The 17,007-nt window shown below is 39.9% G+C and overlaps 1 protein-coding gene and 1 pseudogene across 4 annotated transcripts in view; one reads left to right on the top strand and one right to left on the bottom strand.

Moving 5' to 3' along the window:
- LOC118495060 overlaps window positions 1–17,007 on the top strand; it is a 1,111,612-nt pseudogene that overhangs the window by 358,010 nt on the left and 736,595 nt on the right.
- ngef (neuronal guanine nucleotide exchange factor) overlaps window positions 14,294–17,007 on the bottom strand; it is a 30,447-nt gene continuing 27,733 nt past the window's right edge. For 2 of the 4 annotated variants that reach the window (XM_031312044.2, XM_036001361.1), the window contains 3 exons: window positions 16,177–16,256; window positions 15,983–16,087; window positions 14,322–15,828 (listed from right to left, as the gene is read on the bottom strand). In XM_031312044.2, the coding sequence (XP_031167904.1) occupies window positions 15,608–15,828; window positions 15,983–16,087; window positions 16,177–16,256 (406 nt within the window). In that variant the 3' untranslated portion in view covers window positions 14,322–15,607. The other 2 variants (XR_004107193.2, XM_031312045.2) reach the window with 2 other exon arrangements.

Genomic DNA, 17,007 nt, shown 5'->3' with positions numbered 1-17,007 from the left:
TAATAATTATTCATGTGACAGTTATATTGCTGTATGACGACTGCTGTTCATATTGTTAGTTTGATGAAAATATTATGACAGTTGTTGAGATAATTAGAAAATGCTGATAAAATTTCAAATGTGTTTTAAATTTTGTTACTAAGGGCAATACATACAATGTTTTACATTTCTATAGTTGACCAATGCACCTTGAATTATTTGAGTTGATTCATTTTTTTTAAATTCTTTAACAATAACGATCATGTTTGTTCCGCTGCCATGTGCATTGTATTTGGCATTCTTAGCACACAATTTGTGTTGTCCAGTAAACTGGGACTATAATTTGAGAGGATTGTACAATTTAAAGAACATGTCCTAATTGTACAATCCTCCCAAATTATAGACTTAGTTCACTGAACCAGTAACTATCTAGTGTTGTAGGCTACTGTACATTCATGTAACAACAGGGGGAGGACACCTCAATGGTTTTTGACCTTATATTTTGCTGGGGGGGAAATAACTGATGAATATACTCTGTTCCATTCATGTTTACAGTGTGCATGGAATTTCTCACTTAATTATCTTTATAGTTTCTAGATTTTAGAGTCCAATTTCTTCAGTGTCTTTATTTTCTATGTCCATATATACAAGGGAGCAAGGCATATAATATGTAGAGAAGGAAACTCGTCCTCTATAAAAAAAATAAAAAATAAAAAAACGCGAGATAAAGCGCGGCAGATAATAGCGGACAGACTGAATGATGATCTAAAAATATACATTTACGAACTACTGCTCTTAACTGAAACCATTCAATGAGTCACTGTCATTTGCAAAAACGAACAGTTGTACACTTTGCATTAAACGCGAGCAGTGGAAGTTAATATGACTTAGGAAATGTATATTTTAGCCCATGAGGGAGAGGGAGGAACAGAACGAAGAGATATTTATGCATCATACTCTAGCGTTGTAGAAAATTGATCTTCGTGGTAAATTTCTTGAGTAACATTATCTTTTGCTTACTTTTAAGGCAAAGAGTACAACTGTTAATTTGTGCAAATGATTAGTAGCCTAATCTTTGAATGGAATGATTATGACGGTTTCAATTCAGAGCAGTGGTCAGTTAATGTATATATTCAGTCGGTCCGCGATCGGCTGCTACGCTTTCTCTCGCTGTTTCATTACAGCGGCCGTGTTTCTTTTCTTTTTATACAAATAATGTGTTTCACGTCATCATACTTCCACAAGAAACTGCTGCTCACTCTGTATAAAGTATGTACAATGCGTATTCTCCATTTTGGCATCAGTAAATCTGTGATCGACCTCGCGGTCTTTTGAGGAAAGCCGCGGACGCGCATCTATCTGAATTACTTCAGCCTGGCTCGACCTAGTCTCTCCTCCTCAGCCTGGCTTGGCCTTCGTGAAACGCACCAAGCCAGGATGCACAGATTAGACTAGGTCAAGCCTCGCTTTATCAGTTATCCTGGATTTATAAATTCTGCTTTTGTGAAACAGGCCCCAGGTTTTCATCTTCATCATCACAATCTTCCTACCGCTCACTGGAGCTTCGCCATCATCATCTCCACTACTTGCAGGATTTTCCCGTCATCTACTCCATTCTCTGAGGAGCCAGGATGGACAGTTTTACCTGCTAAGGGTGGTGGTAGGAACTTGAGTACACTCAAACTAATGAAACAGGGTTGAACAAACAAAGTATTCCCCTGGTTATCTCTACGAAATGAGATCTCAGATTTTGGTTAATTTGGTTTTATATTTTTTATTTTCTTTGTTGGGTTTTTGATATTTAAGTTGTGGTTGAGTACATTGGGTTTGAAACTAATTGGCCTATCTAAATTTGATTACCATACTGAATCATTTAGTTTAGCCATGCTAGACTTCTGGTAAAAGATTATTTTGCATAATCTCAAATTGAAAGTAGTACTGGTTGTGGGTGCAATTTGTTTCATACCCAAGGTACGAGTTAAATGATTTCTGTGAGCAAAATGGAAAGCATAGTGCTGTATATTAACATACATATGCAAGGCTGTTGTTCTAACTGAGAGGAAAGACAGGAAACAAACACTACAGTTAAACGCAAAGTTACTCTGTTGTTGGTGTGAGTTAAAAAAAAAAACTCACTCAGAGTCACTATATTGTTATGTTTGTAACTTGAATCTTGTATCGTATTGTCTTGCTCTTTTTAAATACATAGTTGTTTAAATAAAGTAGTGCTAGTTGTTCTGCCCAGTTTCAAAGTACTCCTCTGTATTTATTTGCCCCCCCACCCACCAAAAAAAAGCGCCCCACCCAAAATAATTATCACCAGCCACCACTGGTTATAATTTATATTATATTATTATATTATAATATACTGTTAAATATTCTTCTTAGTAATGAGGGGATGCAAAATGTTGACACAGTACAACTTTAATTTCAGGAACAAAGGCCAACAGTCTAAACTTTCAGCTGTTTCTGCTAGAAGACCTGAGCAGGTGGAACCAGGACCGGGCTGCACAGTCTCTTGCCACCAAACCATCTCATCTCCTCAGCTACTCTGGAGACCTTGTCCAGTCTGTCAACACCAATAGTCTGAAGGTTCTTGGTCGGAAGTATGTTCCGTTTTTCCAGCCCCCGCCCCAATACACCGGTACGTTAAGCAGCAGGCGTGTTATTCACCATTCATCAACTCTGCATTTACATGTTATTGTTTATTTATGCATTTGTGCTCATTCATGCTAATAAGTTGTGATCTCTCTTTATTATTTTTGTCCACCTCCCAGGAGAGCTTATTGGTGTTGACTATTTGTACAAGCAGACAGGGCTACCCATTCAGGACATGAACCCAGACTCTGAGGAGACAGATGAGGTGTTGGAAGATATCAACATTGGGGATGAGCAGGAAGATGAAGGCTTTGAGGACCATGATCTAGACTCAACAGTTGTGAACCTGATAACATCAGCATCTGTTCCAGGCCAGTCTGTTGCTTCATCCACCCAGCCTGCTGCTGCCTCTGTGTCCACCCAGCCTGCTGCTGCCTCTGTATCCACCCAGCCTGCTGCTGTCTCTGTGTCCACCCAGCCTGCTGCTGCCTCTGTGTCCACCCCAGCTGCCTCTGTGTCCACCCCAGCTTCCAAGGCTGCTGCTGCCTCTGTGTCCACCCAGCCTGCTGCTGCCTCTGTATCCACCCAGCCTGCTGCTGCCTCTGTGTCCACCCCAGCTGCCTCTGTGTCCACCCCAGCTTCCAAGGCTGCTGCTGCCTCTGTGTCCACCCAGCCTGCTGCTGCCTCTGTATCCACCCAGCCTGCTGCTGTCTCTGTGTCCACCCAGCCTGCTGCTGCCTCTGTGTCCACCCCAGCTGCCTCTGTGTCCACCCCAGCTTCCAAGGCTGCTGCTGCCTCTGTGTCCACCCAGTCTGCTGCTGCCTCTGTGTCCACCCAGCCTGCTGCTGCCTCTGTGTCCACCTCAGCTGCCTCTGTGTCCACCCCAGCTTCCAAGGCTGCTGCTGCCTCTGTGTCCACCCAGTCTGCTGCTGCCTCTGTATCATGCCAAAGCCATCAGCCCAGAATCAGCTTTTTCCACAGCCTCCTGCTTCTGGTCCTATGTTTGTCTTCCCTCAAGCAACCTCTGTCTGTCCTCAAGCCCCAGGAACTTTTTTTGCTGTTCCAACACCTACATACCATGCCCCCCATACACCCGTTGCCCCTCTTGCTCCATCAGCACCTCCACCTGCCAGTGGTCGCCCTGCCTCTAAGGCAAGGTTTAATAAGAGGAAGGTGGAGTACAACACTTGCAGGAAGTGTGGACAATTCAGGACCGCAGAGACTGCACAGCCAATATCGAGGCACTATCTACTGCCCAAATACAGAAACACTATCAAAAGAGCTGTGGTTAGATCGGATTAAAAAATCAAAAATGTAAATGTATAATGTAAATAGTTAGTTAGATTTTCCTATGCATACAATACTGTTATGTATTGTACTTTACATTTTATGTGTGTTTTACACTTTAAGTTTTACACTTTGTACAGAATGTATTATTTTGTTGATTCTCTTGATTCTCTTGTTTTCCTACCTGGTGTCAAAACAAAGCTTTGTATAGTCAGTCATTTTTTGTGTCTGGAATTAACAATATTATTCATTACCTCAAGACATATGGTTTTGTTCAGATCAATAATGTAATAAAGTTGACATATTTATATTAATATTGGCTTCATTTCAATATCATTCCAAATAATAGTCTACACGCTGCTGAGCATATACACCCCACTTCCCTGCAAATGATTATGTCATACTTACCTGTAGAGAAAAAAGAACTAAAAATGCTTGGTTTTACCTGTCATACATTGTTTGAAGAAAAAGAAAATTATTTGACACTACCAGATTGAGGCAACTGAATAAACACAAGACTAACTTTTAATATTAACCAAATGTAGTAGGATTACCAAATGTATACGTATCTGCAGTACTACATTTTGTTCAAAAGTCAATGTAAAAGTTATAAATAATTTGTTTCAATTGTTTCACAAGCTTCCTAATATCACAACAACAACAAAGTAGTGGACAGTGTAAAGACAACTTACTAAACTCACTGATAAGCTTTGGGTCCTCTGGCACTAGGTGGGGATTGAACCTACAACCTTTGGATCTACATTAAACTTCCATTATTTAACAGAAACAGCACGATTTCGGCAATTACATTAAAATCTGACTAAATAGAAACTATACTCTTACACTACGTGGGTAATTTAGCATCTTTCTCATCTTTTCTCTCATTTCCTCTTTTTTTTCCTCCTTTTTCTCTTCTTTTTCCTCTTTTTCCTTCTTCCCTCCCTCTTCCCCTTTCCCCCCCCCTCCCCTTACAGACTATTGTTCCCCAGCTTCCCAGCCTGCTGCTGTCTCTGTGTCCACCCAGCCTGCTGCTGCCTCTGTGTCCACCCCAGCTGCCTCTGTGTCCACCCCAGCTTCCAAGGCTGCTGCTGCCTCTGTGTCCACCCAGTCTGCTGCTGCCTCTGTGTCCACCCAGCCTGCTGCTGCCTCTGTGTCCACCTCAGCTGCCTCTGTGTCCACCCCAGCTTCCAAGGCTGCTGCTGCCTCTGTGTCCACCCAGTCTGCTGCTGCCTCTGTATCATGCCAAAGCCATCAGCCCAGAATCAGCTTTTTCCACAGCCTCCTGCTTCTGGTCCTATGTTTGTCTTCCCTCAAGCAACCTCTGTCTGTCCTCAAGCCCCAGGAACTTTTTTTGCTGTTCCAACACCTACATACCATGCCCCCCATACACCCGTTGCCCCTCTTGCTCCATCAGCACCTCCACCTGCCAGTGGTCGCCCTGCCTCTAAGGCAAGGTTTAATAAGAGGAAGGTGGAGTACAACACTTGCAGGAAGTGTGGACAATTCAGGACCGCAGAGACTGCACAGCCAATATCGAGGCACTATCTACTGCCCAAATACAGAAACACTATCAAAAGAGCTGTGGTTAGATCGGATTAAAAAATCAAAAATGTAAATGTATAATGTAAATAGTTAGTTAGATTTTCCTATGCATACAATACTGTTATGTATTGTACTTTACATTTTATGTGTGTTTTACACTTTAAGTTTTACACTTTGTACAGAATGTATTATTTTGTTGATTCTCTTGATTCTCTTGTTTTCCTACCTGGTGTCAAAACAAAGCTTTGTATAGTCAGTCATTTTTTGTGTCTGGAATTAACAATATTATTCATTACCTCAAGACATATGGTTTTGTTCAGATCAATAATGTAATAAAGTTGACATATTTATATTAATATTGGCTTCATTTCAATATCATTCCAAATAATAGTCTACACGCTGCTGAGCATATACACCCCACTTCCCTGCAAATGATTATGTCATACTTACCTGTAGAGAAAAAAGAACTAAAAATGCTTGGTTTTACCTGTCATACATTGTTTGAAGAAAAAGAAAATTATTTGACACTACCAGATTGAGGCAACTGAATAAACACAAGACTAACTTTTAATATTAACCAAATGTAGTAGGATTACCAAATGTATACGTATCTGCAGTACTACATTTTGTTCAAAAGTCAATGTAAAAGTTATAAATAATTTGTTTCAATTGTTTCACAAGCTTCCTAATATCACAACAACAACAAAGTAGTGGACAGTGTAAAGACAACTTACTAAACTCACTGATAAGCTTTGGGTCCTCTGGCACTAGGTGGGGATTGAACCTACAACCTTTGGATCTACATTAAACTTCCATTATTTAACAGAAACAGCACGATTTCGGCAATTACATTAAAATCTGACTAAATAGAAACTATACTCTTACACTACGTGGGTAATTTAGCATCTTTCTCATCTTTTCTCTCATTTCCTCTTTTTTTTCCTCCTTTTTCTCTTCTTTTTCCTCTTTTTCCTTCTTCCCTCCCTCTTCCCCTTTCCCCCCCCCCTCCCCTTACAGACTATTGTTCCCCAGCTTCCAAGGCTGCTGCTGCCTCTGTGTCCACCCAGCCTGCTGCTGCCTCTGTATCCACCCAGCCTGCTGCTGTCTCTGTGTCCACCCAGCCTGCTGCTGCCTCTGTGTCCACCCCAGCTGCCTCTGTGTCCACCCCAGCTTCCAAGGCTGCTGCTGCCTCTGTGTCCACCCAGTCTGCTGCTGCCTCTGTGTCCACCCAGCCTGCTGCTGCCTCTGTGTCCACCTCAGCTGCCTCTGTGTCCACCCCAGCTTCCAAGGCTGCTGCTGCCTCTGTGTCCACCCAGTCTGCTGCTGCCTCTGTATCATGCCAAAGCCATCAGCCCAGAATCAGCTTTTTCCACAGCCTCCTGCTTCTGGTCCTATGTTTGTCTTCCCTCAAGCAACCTCTGTCTGTCCTCAAGCCCCAGGAACTTTTTTTGCTGTTCCAACACCTACATACCATGCCCCCCATACACCCGTTGCCCCTCTTGCTCCATCAGCACCTCCACCTGCCAGTGGTCGCCCTGCCTCTAAGGCAAGGTTTAATAAGAGGAAGGTGGAGTACAACACTTGCAGGAAGTGTGGACAATTCAGGACCGCAGAGACTGCACAGCCAATATCGAGGCACTATCTACTGCCCAAATACAGAAACACTATCAAAAGAGCTGTGGTTAGATCGGATTAAAAAATCAAAAATGTAAATGTATAATGTAAATAGTTAGTTAGATTTTCCTATGCATACAATACTGTTATGTATTGTACTTTACATTTTATGTGTGTTTTACACTTTAAGTTTTACACTTTGTACAGAATGTATTATTTTGTTGATTCTCTTGATTCTCTTGTTTTCCTACCTGGTGTCAAAACAAAGCTTTGTATAGTCAGTCATTTTTTGTGTCTGGAATTAACAATATTATTCATTACCTCAAGACATATGGTTTTGTTCAGATCAATAATGTAATAAAGTTGACATATTTATATTAATATTGGCTTCATTTCAATATCATTCCAAATAATAGTCTACACGCTGCTGAGCATATACACCCCACTTCCCTGCAAATGATTATGTCATACTTACCTGTAGAGAAAAAAGAACTAAAAATGCTTGGTTTTACCTGTCATACATTGTTTGAAGAAAAAGAAAATTATTTGACACTACCAGATTGAGGCAACTGAATAAACACAAGACTAACTTTTAATATTAACCAAATGTAGTAGGATTACCAAATGTATACGTATCTGCAGTACTACATTTTGTTCAAAAGTCAATGTAAAAGTTATAAATAATTTGTTTCAATTGTTTCACAAGCTTCCTAATATCACAACAACAACAAAGTAGTGGACAGTGTAAAGACAACTTACTAAACTCACTGATAAGCTTTGGGTCCTCTGGCACTAGGTGGGGATTGAACCTACAACCTTTGGATCTACATTAAACTTCCATTATTTAACAGAAACAGCACGATTTCGGCAATTACATTAAAATCTGACTAAATAGAAACTATACTCTTACACTACGTGGGTAATTTAGCATCTTTCTCATCTTTTCTCTCATTTCCTCTTTTTTTTCCTCCTTTTTCTCTTCTTTTTCCTCTTTTTCCTTCTTCCCTCCCTCTTCCCCTTTCCCCCCCCCCTCCCCTTACAGACTATTGTTCCCCAGCTTCCCAGCCTGCTGCTGTCTCTGTGTCCACCCAGCCTGCTGCTGCCTCTGTGTCCACCCCAGCTGCCTCTGTGTCCACCCCAGCTTCCAAGGCTGCTGCTGCCTCTGTGTCCACCCAGTCTGCTGCTGCCTCTGTGTCCACCCAGCCTGCTGCTGCCTCTGTGTCCACCTCAGCTGCCTCTGTGTCCACCCCAGCTTCCAAGGCTGCTGCTGCCTCTGTGTCCACCCAGTCTGCTGCTGCCTCTGTATCATGCCAAAGCCATCAGCCCAGAATCAGCTTTTTCCACAGCCTCCTGCTTCTGGTCCTATGTTTGTCTTCCCTCAAGCAACCTCTGTCTGTCCTCAAGCCCCAGGAACTTTTTTTGCTGTTCCAACACCTACATACCATGCCCCCCATACACCCGTTGCCCCTCTTGCTCCATCAGCACCTCCACCTGCCAGTGGTCGCCCTGCCTCTAAGGCAAGGTTTAATAAGAGGAAGGTGGAGTACAACACTTGCAGGAAGTGTGGACAATTCAGGACCGCAGAGACTGCACAGCCAATATCGAGGCACTATCTACTGCCCAAATACAGAAACACTATCAAAAGAGCTGTGGTTAGATCGGATTAAAAAATCAAAAATGTAAATGTATAATGTAAATAGTTAGTTAGATTTTCCTATGCATACAATACTGTTATGTATTGTACTTTACATTTTATGTGTGTTTTACACTTTAAGTTTTACACTTTGTACAGAATGTATTATTTTGTTGATTCTCTTGATTCTCTTGTTTTCCTACCTGGTGTCAAAACAAAGCTTTGTATAGTCAGTCATTTTTTGTGTCTGGAATTAACAATATTATTCATTACCTCAAGACATATGGTTTTGTTCAGATCAATAATGTAATAAAGTTGACATATTTATATTAATATTGGCTTCATTTCAATATCATTCCAAATAATAGTCTACACGCTGCTGAGCATATACACCCCACTTCCCTGCAAATGATTATGTCATACTTACCTGTAGAGAAAAAAGAACTAAAAATGCTTGGTTTTACCTGTCATACATTGTTTGAAGAAAAAGAAAATTATTTGACACTACCAGATTGAGGCAACTGAATAAACACAAGACTAACTTTTAATATTAACCAAATGTAGTAGGATTACCAAATGTATACGTATCTGCAGTACTACATTTTGTTCAAAAGTCAATGTAAAAGTTATAAATAATTTGTTTCAATTGTTTCACAAGCTTCCTAATATCACAACAACAACAAAGTAGTGGACAGTGTAAAGACAACTTACTAAACTCACTGATAAGCTTTGGGTCCTCTGGCACTAGGTGGGGATTGAACCTACAACCTTTGGATCTACATTAAACTTCCATTATTTAACAGAAACAGCACGATTTCGGCAATTACATTAAAATCTGACTAAATAGAAACTATACTCTTACACTACGTGGGTAATTTAGCATCTTTCTCATCTTTTCTCTCATTTCCTCTTTTTTTTCCTCCTTTTTCTCTTCTTTTTCCTCTTTTTCCTTCTTCCCTCCCTCTTCCCCTTTCCCCCCCCCCTCCCCTTACAGACTATTGTTCCCCAGCTTGTCATGAGATGGCCGCAGAGATGGCCTTGCTAGCTTGAGCTCATCTTCTTCACCTTTTCCTCAGTATTTACTCGGATGTGAAAACTTGACCGGTCCATTGGCTAGCTAGCCCAGGTTAGCAGAGTCGGCAGGAGATTAGCAAATTGATTTCTCAATCCAAATGAGGGACTCATAGCCACATGCCATTACCGTCCAACTTCAACCACATAACTTACAACTTATATTTGTAAAAAAGACGATCCGTTTTTTGTTTATGTTTTGTAAATTTAAAAACATCATTATATCCTGAAGCCATGATGATATTCCATGCAATCACAGTGATTTAAATTCTCTAGGTATCCTGCTTTGAGCTATCCAGGTTGCGAATGCAATAGCACTTTCCTTGCTGATAATCACACTAACATGATCTCCTTGAACCACAAAAAAGCAGTTTGCTGGGTGTATTTATGTCAAAAGCTTCATTCAAGATCATAAAATATTGATCTCCAACATTCCCCCAATCTTGAACATGACCAAAACATGTGTGCCAAGTCTGCTTTGGTTATTTTTACATAAATATGGTTGGGTATATTTTACCTTATTTGGTTTTATTGTAGTATGTACGTGGGTGACTTTAATTTGAATCAGATTAACACGTGCACAGGAAGAAGTACCATTCACCCTGCTCAAAGCTTTGCCCATGTATTGTCAGATATTTCAGTTCTCATTTTTCTAGGGACACGTTTTTGAATTACATGATCGTATTATATATGATATAAATGTGGCCCTTTAAATATAAAGGGTTTCTAACATCTAATCCTGATGTCTCAGGTAGATGAGGAAAAGAGAGTTTGAATGAAGTGATGAACCTGAAGCAAAGGCTTGACCTTGAGATGTTGAATTTCTTGGACAGGAAGACAGGAAAGGGGAGAGAGAGGGGGAATGACATGCAGCAAAGGGCCGCAGGTCGGAGTCAAACTCTGGCCCGCTGCATCGAGGAGCAAACCTCCACATATGGGCACCCGCTCCACCAACTGAGCTATCCGGGCACCCGAGATGCTGAATTTCTTGACTGAATCATTGAAGCCTGCAAATATATTATCAATGCACTTCGTAAGGCCCTAAACTACTTATTTTTTGTACATGAAAAATGTATTCTTTTATACTGTATTTCTGAAAGTTTAGTTACTTAGGAATATAATTGACAGTGATTATGCCTTCAATTTCTATTCTATAGAGTTCTTTCTCCAGGATCCTTGTCTAGCAACCTTGGGCTTAGGAAGAGTTCTAAAGGGCCAGGGATGATGTGGTACCGGAATGACCCACAACACTCATGGTTCCAGATTGCGGCTCCTTCCACTTTGCAACTATATTGGAACAGAGTAAAGAAAACAACATAATTGCTTGTCGTGTGGGTGTGCCTAAGAAAATTGGCTGGGATTATGTAAATACATCTTGTTAAGGAAAACATGCACAATGTGTTGCGTTTTGAACAAATGCAGATTAACTTCAAAACTGGTTATATTCATGTAAACTATAACAATGTACAGACTTCATACATTCGTATCGTTATTATCACAGATTTAAATATGCTACATTTACAACTTCCTAGGCCGAAAAACTGTGGCTGCCAAAGGGTGGGGAAAGTTTTGTCAACAGACTGGCTGACTGCTATAGCACGACCGAATAAAATAAAAATAAAAACGTTGTGTGTTCTTCATTGAAAACAACATATTATGATAAAAAGTTTAACTTTTACTTTGTGTCTGGAGTAAAACTGAATGCAAAATAAACACCAATTAGAAGTGTGAATAATGGTCCGGTGGGGATGCAGGCAGATGTCAGCCACCTCTCCTGACTTCTCGCACCTCCAAGAACCGGGTACTCATTAACACTGTCTGCATTCTGGCACCTCCTCATCTAGGGAGCTCATTATTTTCAGATGTTTTGGAGAGTGACTTTAACTGCATACTCATATGGTAAACAAATTAGTGACCTGCCACTTAACCCTTGTGTGGTTCTCGGGTCAAATTTGACCCATTTTCAAAGATCTGTATCAAAAATATGGGTTTCTTTCAACCAAATTGCCCAAAAATAACATGGATGGTTCCATACACAAAACAGGCTGTAATTATGCATCAACATATGTTCCTCTGATCTTAATTATTAGCTAAAGTAATTCATAATTTCTGGGGTTTTTAACTCAAAATTAGGCATATTTTAATATGAATGAGGTTTATTGACCATGAATTCCAAACATAAGTGTAAAACTAGCAGTGGTAAGTTGGAATGAAGTTGGCTTAGAAGATGTAACACAGAATTGTAAAATGTATACTTTATGCTTTATAAAACAGGCAAAACAGACCAGGTCAATTTTGACCCGGGAAGACCACAAGGGTTAAAGCACAATGGCTCAGACAACAGAAATAAATATTTTTGAAAAGCCAACCTATTTTCAGCTTTCTTTTTATGAACATGCTTTTTGTTTAAACTTAGCATTTTAATGATTAGTTAAGAAATTGTGTTTAAATATACTAGTGCACTACCGACTGCTTGGCCTCCTGTATTGCTGCTTGTAGCTTTCTCCAGAACTATTGTACCCTGAAATAACTTCATAGAAGTACTTTAAAGCACTTAATATTCAACCCAACTGTTCACTACTGACTTACATTGTACTTCAGAGGAAAACATTGTACTACTACATTTACCTGACAGGTAAATGTCGCTGGTTACATAGCAGATTCAGATTTTACTCACATAAAATCACAATTAATATGTGGAGTAATCACAGACATTTGCTTGATGGCCTCATGGCGGTGCTCCATGTGCCTCTCATCCGGCCCGTTATTAGAGCCAATCTACAAAAATCTGCGTTTATCAACCACCAGAACCGGAACAAGTACAGAGACCGACTCACATTGGCGGAGCCGGCTCCACGGCGGTCTCGTCATAATTATTGTTAACAAATTTGGATCTTGGCTCAATGGCATTGAGTGGCTTTATTTCTGCTACTTCAAGAAATGTAGTTAACAAAGTCAAAGTCTGAGGAAATGGCAGGGAGAAAACAACATTGTAGTTTATAATGATTCTAGTAATGCATGGCTTCTTGTAATATATCGCCCATGTGTTTGCCTTGTGTGAGGGAGCTATGGGCGTACTTAACATCAAGTTCAAATAGGTGTAACATTATTATTTGCTTGTTTTAACAAAGGTATTAATTATTACTGGTGAAAGTTAGTATGGAAAACGTAAGCAAGAGTTGTGATGTTCATGTTCCTGTAAGCTATCCGCACATCCTTCACTTTAACTCCAGGAAAGTGAAGGAAGGTTTGGTAGGTCTATTCAGCAATCACTGTATTTAAGTACCTGGCTGCGAAGACACCTTAATTTCCCCGCAGGGATTAATAAAGTAATCTAGCACATTAACTCTTTTTTGAAAAAGGCTAAAACCACCTAAAGCGAGCAAATAAACTTTTTTGCGAATTTTAGGATGTTTTTTCAAATTTTGCCGTTTCCATCAACATTTTCTAATGCGATACTTCAAAATGCATGTCATCTCCCCTCTCTCTCCCCCCTTTCGTGTCTACAGCTGTCCTATCAATTAAAGCCCAGAAAATAATCTTAAAAAACACGCAACATAATTAAAGCAAGTCAGGCACATCTTTGATTAATGCTTTTTTATGAACAATAATTTACATCTTACAAAATGAAATAATTATTTAGTAATTATTAGCTCGAACATCATATGTTTGCATTACTGTACACATGCCATATTTAAAGACACACAAGGCTTTACAATCATGCTGATCCATAGCTCATAGTGTTGATGCATTCTATACAGTTACGACATATTGCAGTTATTTGGCATTAAATTGGTGTTCAGGATTTATTCCTTGTGTGTGTGTATGTGTGTGTACTATGTGTGTGTTATATTGACTAAAGTGATATTCCACAGAAAATGTATCTTTTGAGTATTAAACACTGCAGGCTTAAAAAACTTGCTTCAAGCTGTCCAATTACCAAGTGCAGTCCAAGCTGCACTTGGTAATATATTAATTGACATACCATCAAATAAGGAAACTCATATGGGTTGCTATCACCTTTCCAAGTACATGTCACAATAAAACTGCAATCATACTTTCTGATGTCACTTTGTTATATTTACATATAGCTATATATTATAAACAAATTAACTCTGCAAGTTATTCAATTCAATTTACTTCATCATATGGGAAATACTGTTATCCGCAGGGGTTAAAGTGGGATCTGGCAGGTGGGGGAACCCTAACATCCAATACACAGCACTTAAAGAAAACTCAATTAGTTAATAGTTTACCACTCTCGTTATTTCCTTCTTCTAAAACAGTGGTTAAGAACACAATGAGCAATTGCCAGGAGTTGAGTTTTCATTAAACTACATAATGACTTGTTTGGGTTGCTTCTTAAGTTACCATATGACCGGTTACTAACATGCATTTAAATGGCTATTTTTTAGGGATAGACCGATTATCGGCCCTGGACGATTATTGGGCTGTTTTTTGGCAGTTTGCAGATTATCTGTATCGCCGTTTTATTTGCCTGATAACCGATTAGGAAAGTTAAAAAACGAAAGTTAATTAATTAAAAAGTGCTCTACTTTGGTTCGGCTACAGCTCTGTATCTGTTGCTCTGCTTCGGTTTCACTCACCACTGAGACTGACTTAATGTCCCGCCCACAACACTATCTGACTATCTTTAACTGGGTATTACGTTGAAAGTTTCTAATTCGTTAAATAATTGCTCAAAGCATTTAAACCAAGTTTTGTGTTGGAGTTTGTAACATTCCAAAATCCTAATTTTGATTGTAAATGCACATTGGTTCCAAATATCGGTTATCAGTTTCATTAACTACTAATAATGGGAATCAATATCGGCTTTGAAAAACCAGTATTGGTCGATCCCTACTATTTTTATACACAGTCAGTCCACAGAAAAACACACTGGTGCTACATTCACTTTGCCGCTGTGAAAACTTGTTGTCACTGTTGGAATCCACTGTTACTGCCATTGTTCTCCACAATTGAGCAACCTTTTGCAGCTAGCAATCAGGTCCGGCTGTAGTCAGTATTTCATACTCGACTAGATTTTGGGTGCAGTATCACTTTAGCTGACTCATTTTTCAAATATTCATAGACAGACTTTTAGAATAATCATTGCTAATTTTTATACAATACAATTTTATTAGACACTTGTATGGTGGCCCTGAAGACCAATGCACCGATTTTTTCAGCGTGTTTTATTTTGTCTATTTGCATTTGTGTTGTGGGATATAACTCAGTGTTGAAAGGTATTTTACAATAAAATTTACACATTAAAATTTTAAAACTTGCCCATGCAGCTGAGGAATGTTTACTAGTGATGGGCAAAAGAAGCTTCATGAAGCTTTGTGAAGCATATTATTTATTTTCTGAGGCCACTAGATGGTGCTCTTTTGTTTAAAGAAATGGCTTAAGAAATGGCAACTCAGTGTGATTTCAACCCTTTGTTGAACAGAGATCGCCATCTAGTGGGCTTAGAAAATACAGAAAATGGTTCACAAAACCTTCATGACGCTTCATTTGGCCATCACTAATGTGTACAGTACCTTTACAAGATTTTTAGGATTCTTGCCATCCTTGCACACAGCTCCTAATGAAACACAGCTCTTTCCTCCATGCATTACACACCACAGTGTTTGGGCCTACAAAACACCTTCAGTACACATTTATATGAGACATGCAGCATTGCTTGTACAAGGTTATCGACTCAAGCATGTTGATCATTTGGATTTCTAAAAGTGAAAATCAAAAGGACAAGATGCCATTGTATGGGATTTAAGTCACATGTATCCTGATTAGTTTTAGCGCACTTGGCCCTGAATGGTGACATTCATCACTGTTACTGCTTCACTGATTTACTCTACTGCTCTCCCCCATTTGATCAATTCAAGGGTTGGAGAAGTTGGAGGCCCGTGGGGTGCGTCTCCCCACCCTTAAACCAACCCTGGTTCCAGTTGGCGGGCCTCCTCCACCTTCCTGGGCCTGCAGAATCCTGAAGGCCTCTCTCAAATTCTGAGCTCGGACCTCCTTGCTCTGGATCTCCTCTACTACTCGACTAGGGAACCAGCCCCTTTCGCCATCGTGGAGCCTTTCACCCATCATCCAGCCTGTGATACAGAAGACACAGAATGGCCATGATGATGAAAAGAGAAGACAATGCACAAGATAACATGTCACTCACATTTTAATTATTTATTTATTTTACAAGGAGAACAAACAGTCTCAAATGGGATATATGAGCAGATTTGTGCCTCTACACACCATCCTCTGTTCTCTCTAAGAGGTTCAAAACATCAGCCATCTCAATGGAGAGTTCATCTGGCTCCTGAGACGAGTACGACTGAATACACTGCACCTGTGGAGAGTCTGAAAAACATCACAGATAGTTTGAGTTCACATCTCCACGTCTGCATGCTGAGGACTGTACACAATGGTGGTGTGATATTGTGTCTCACCTGATTGGTGGGCACTAGTAGACATGAAGCGTGTGCGTCGGTTAGGAGTGAGAGCACACATCCATCGAAGCTTATCACTCCTGTTTACAGAATGCCATTGATGAGTAACTAGTTAAAGATACATTTTTGTCTAGCAATATACCCTTTAAATTAAAATCTCACCCTATCATATCCAACCTCTGTAATGTGTGGAAGAAGGTCTTGCTGTACAGTAAGCTTGCAATATCAATATCTATCTTACACTGCATGAAAAGTGGGATTTTCGTCAGTAAGCGGCACTGTAGATTGTCGTGGAAGTTTAGGTTTATGACTGCACACAGCAATTTGCAGGCAACATCGAAAACTGCCGTGAATTGTTGGAAATTGACGTGGGCCTTGCTTGGCAGTTGCCCCTCCCATGACCCCCCTCCCCCTAATTCTAGGGGAGGCTTTAACATGTAAATGAAAATGTTGTGAGCTATACAAATGGAAATCAGGGTAGCAGGGGGAGTTTTACCCCAGGTGACATTTTTCTAAAAGGTATTAACTTCATTTTAAGAAAATCTCTTGTATAAATAGATCAGGTTCAGTATAGCCTAATTATAAACTCTTAAATTATAGCTTGAATTGATTTATTTAATGAAAGTATAAATTTAATGTATGTGTATGTCATTAGCAATGGCCAATGTTATGTAACAAAACAAATTTAAATTTAAAACAATTGATTTCAACATTTAGTTTTAATCAGGCTTTGCCACAAAGGTAAAATGTGCATTCCATGCAAACAACATCACAGTCTCCTAGAGCTCAACCACTGTGCATAGTGGCATGACTACAGTGACCTTTTCTTTG

Source organism: Sander lucioperca, chromosome 5 (assembly GCF_008315115.2).
Source record: "Sander lucioperca isolate FBNREF2018 chromosome 5, SLUC_FBN_1.2, whole genome shotgun sequence".
NCBI lineage: Eukaryota > Metazoa > Chordata > Actinopteri > Perciformes > Percidae > Sander > Sander lucioperca.
Note: the sequence above shows the minus strand (reverse complement) of the source record. Positions and strands in the feature narration are given on the sequence as shown.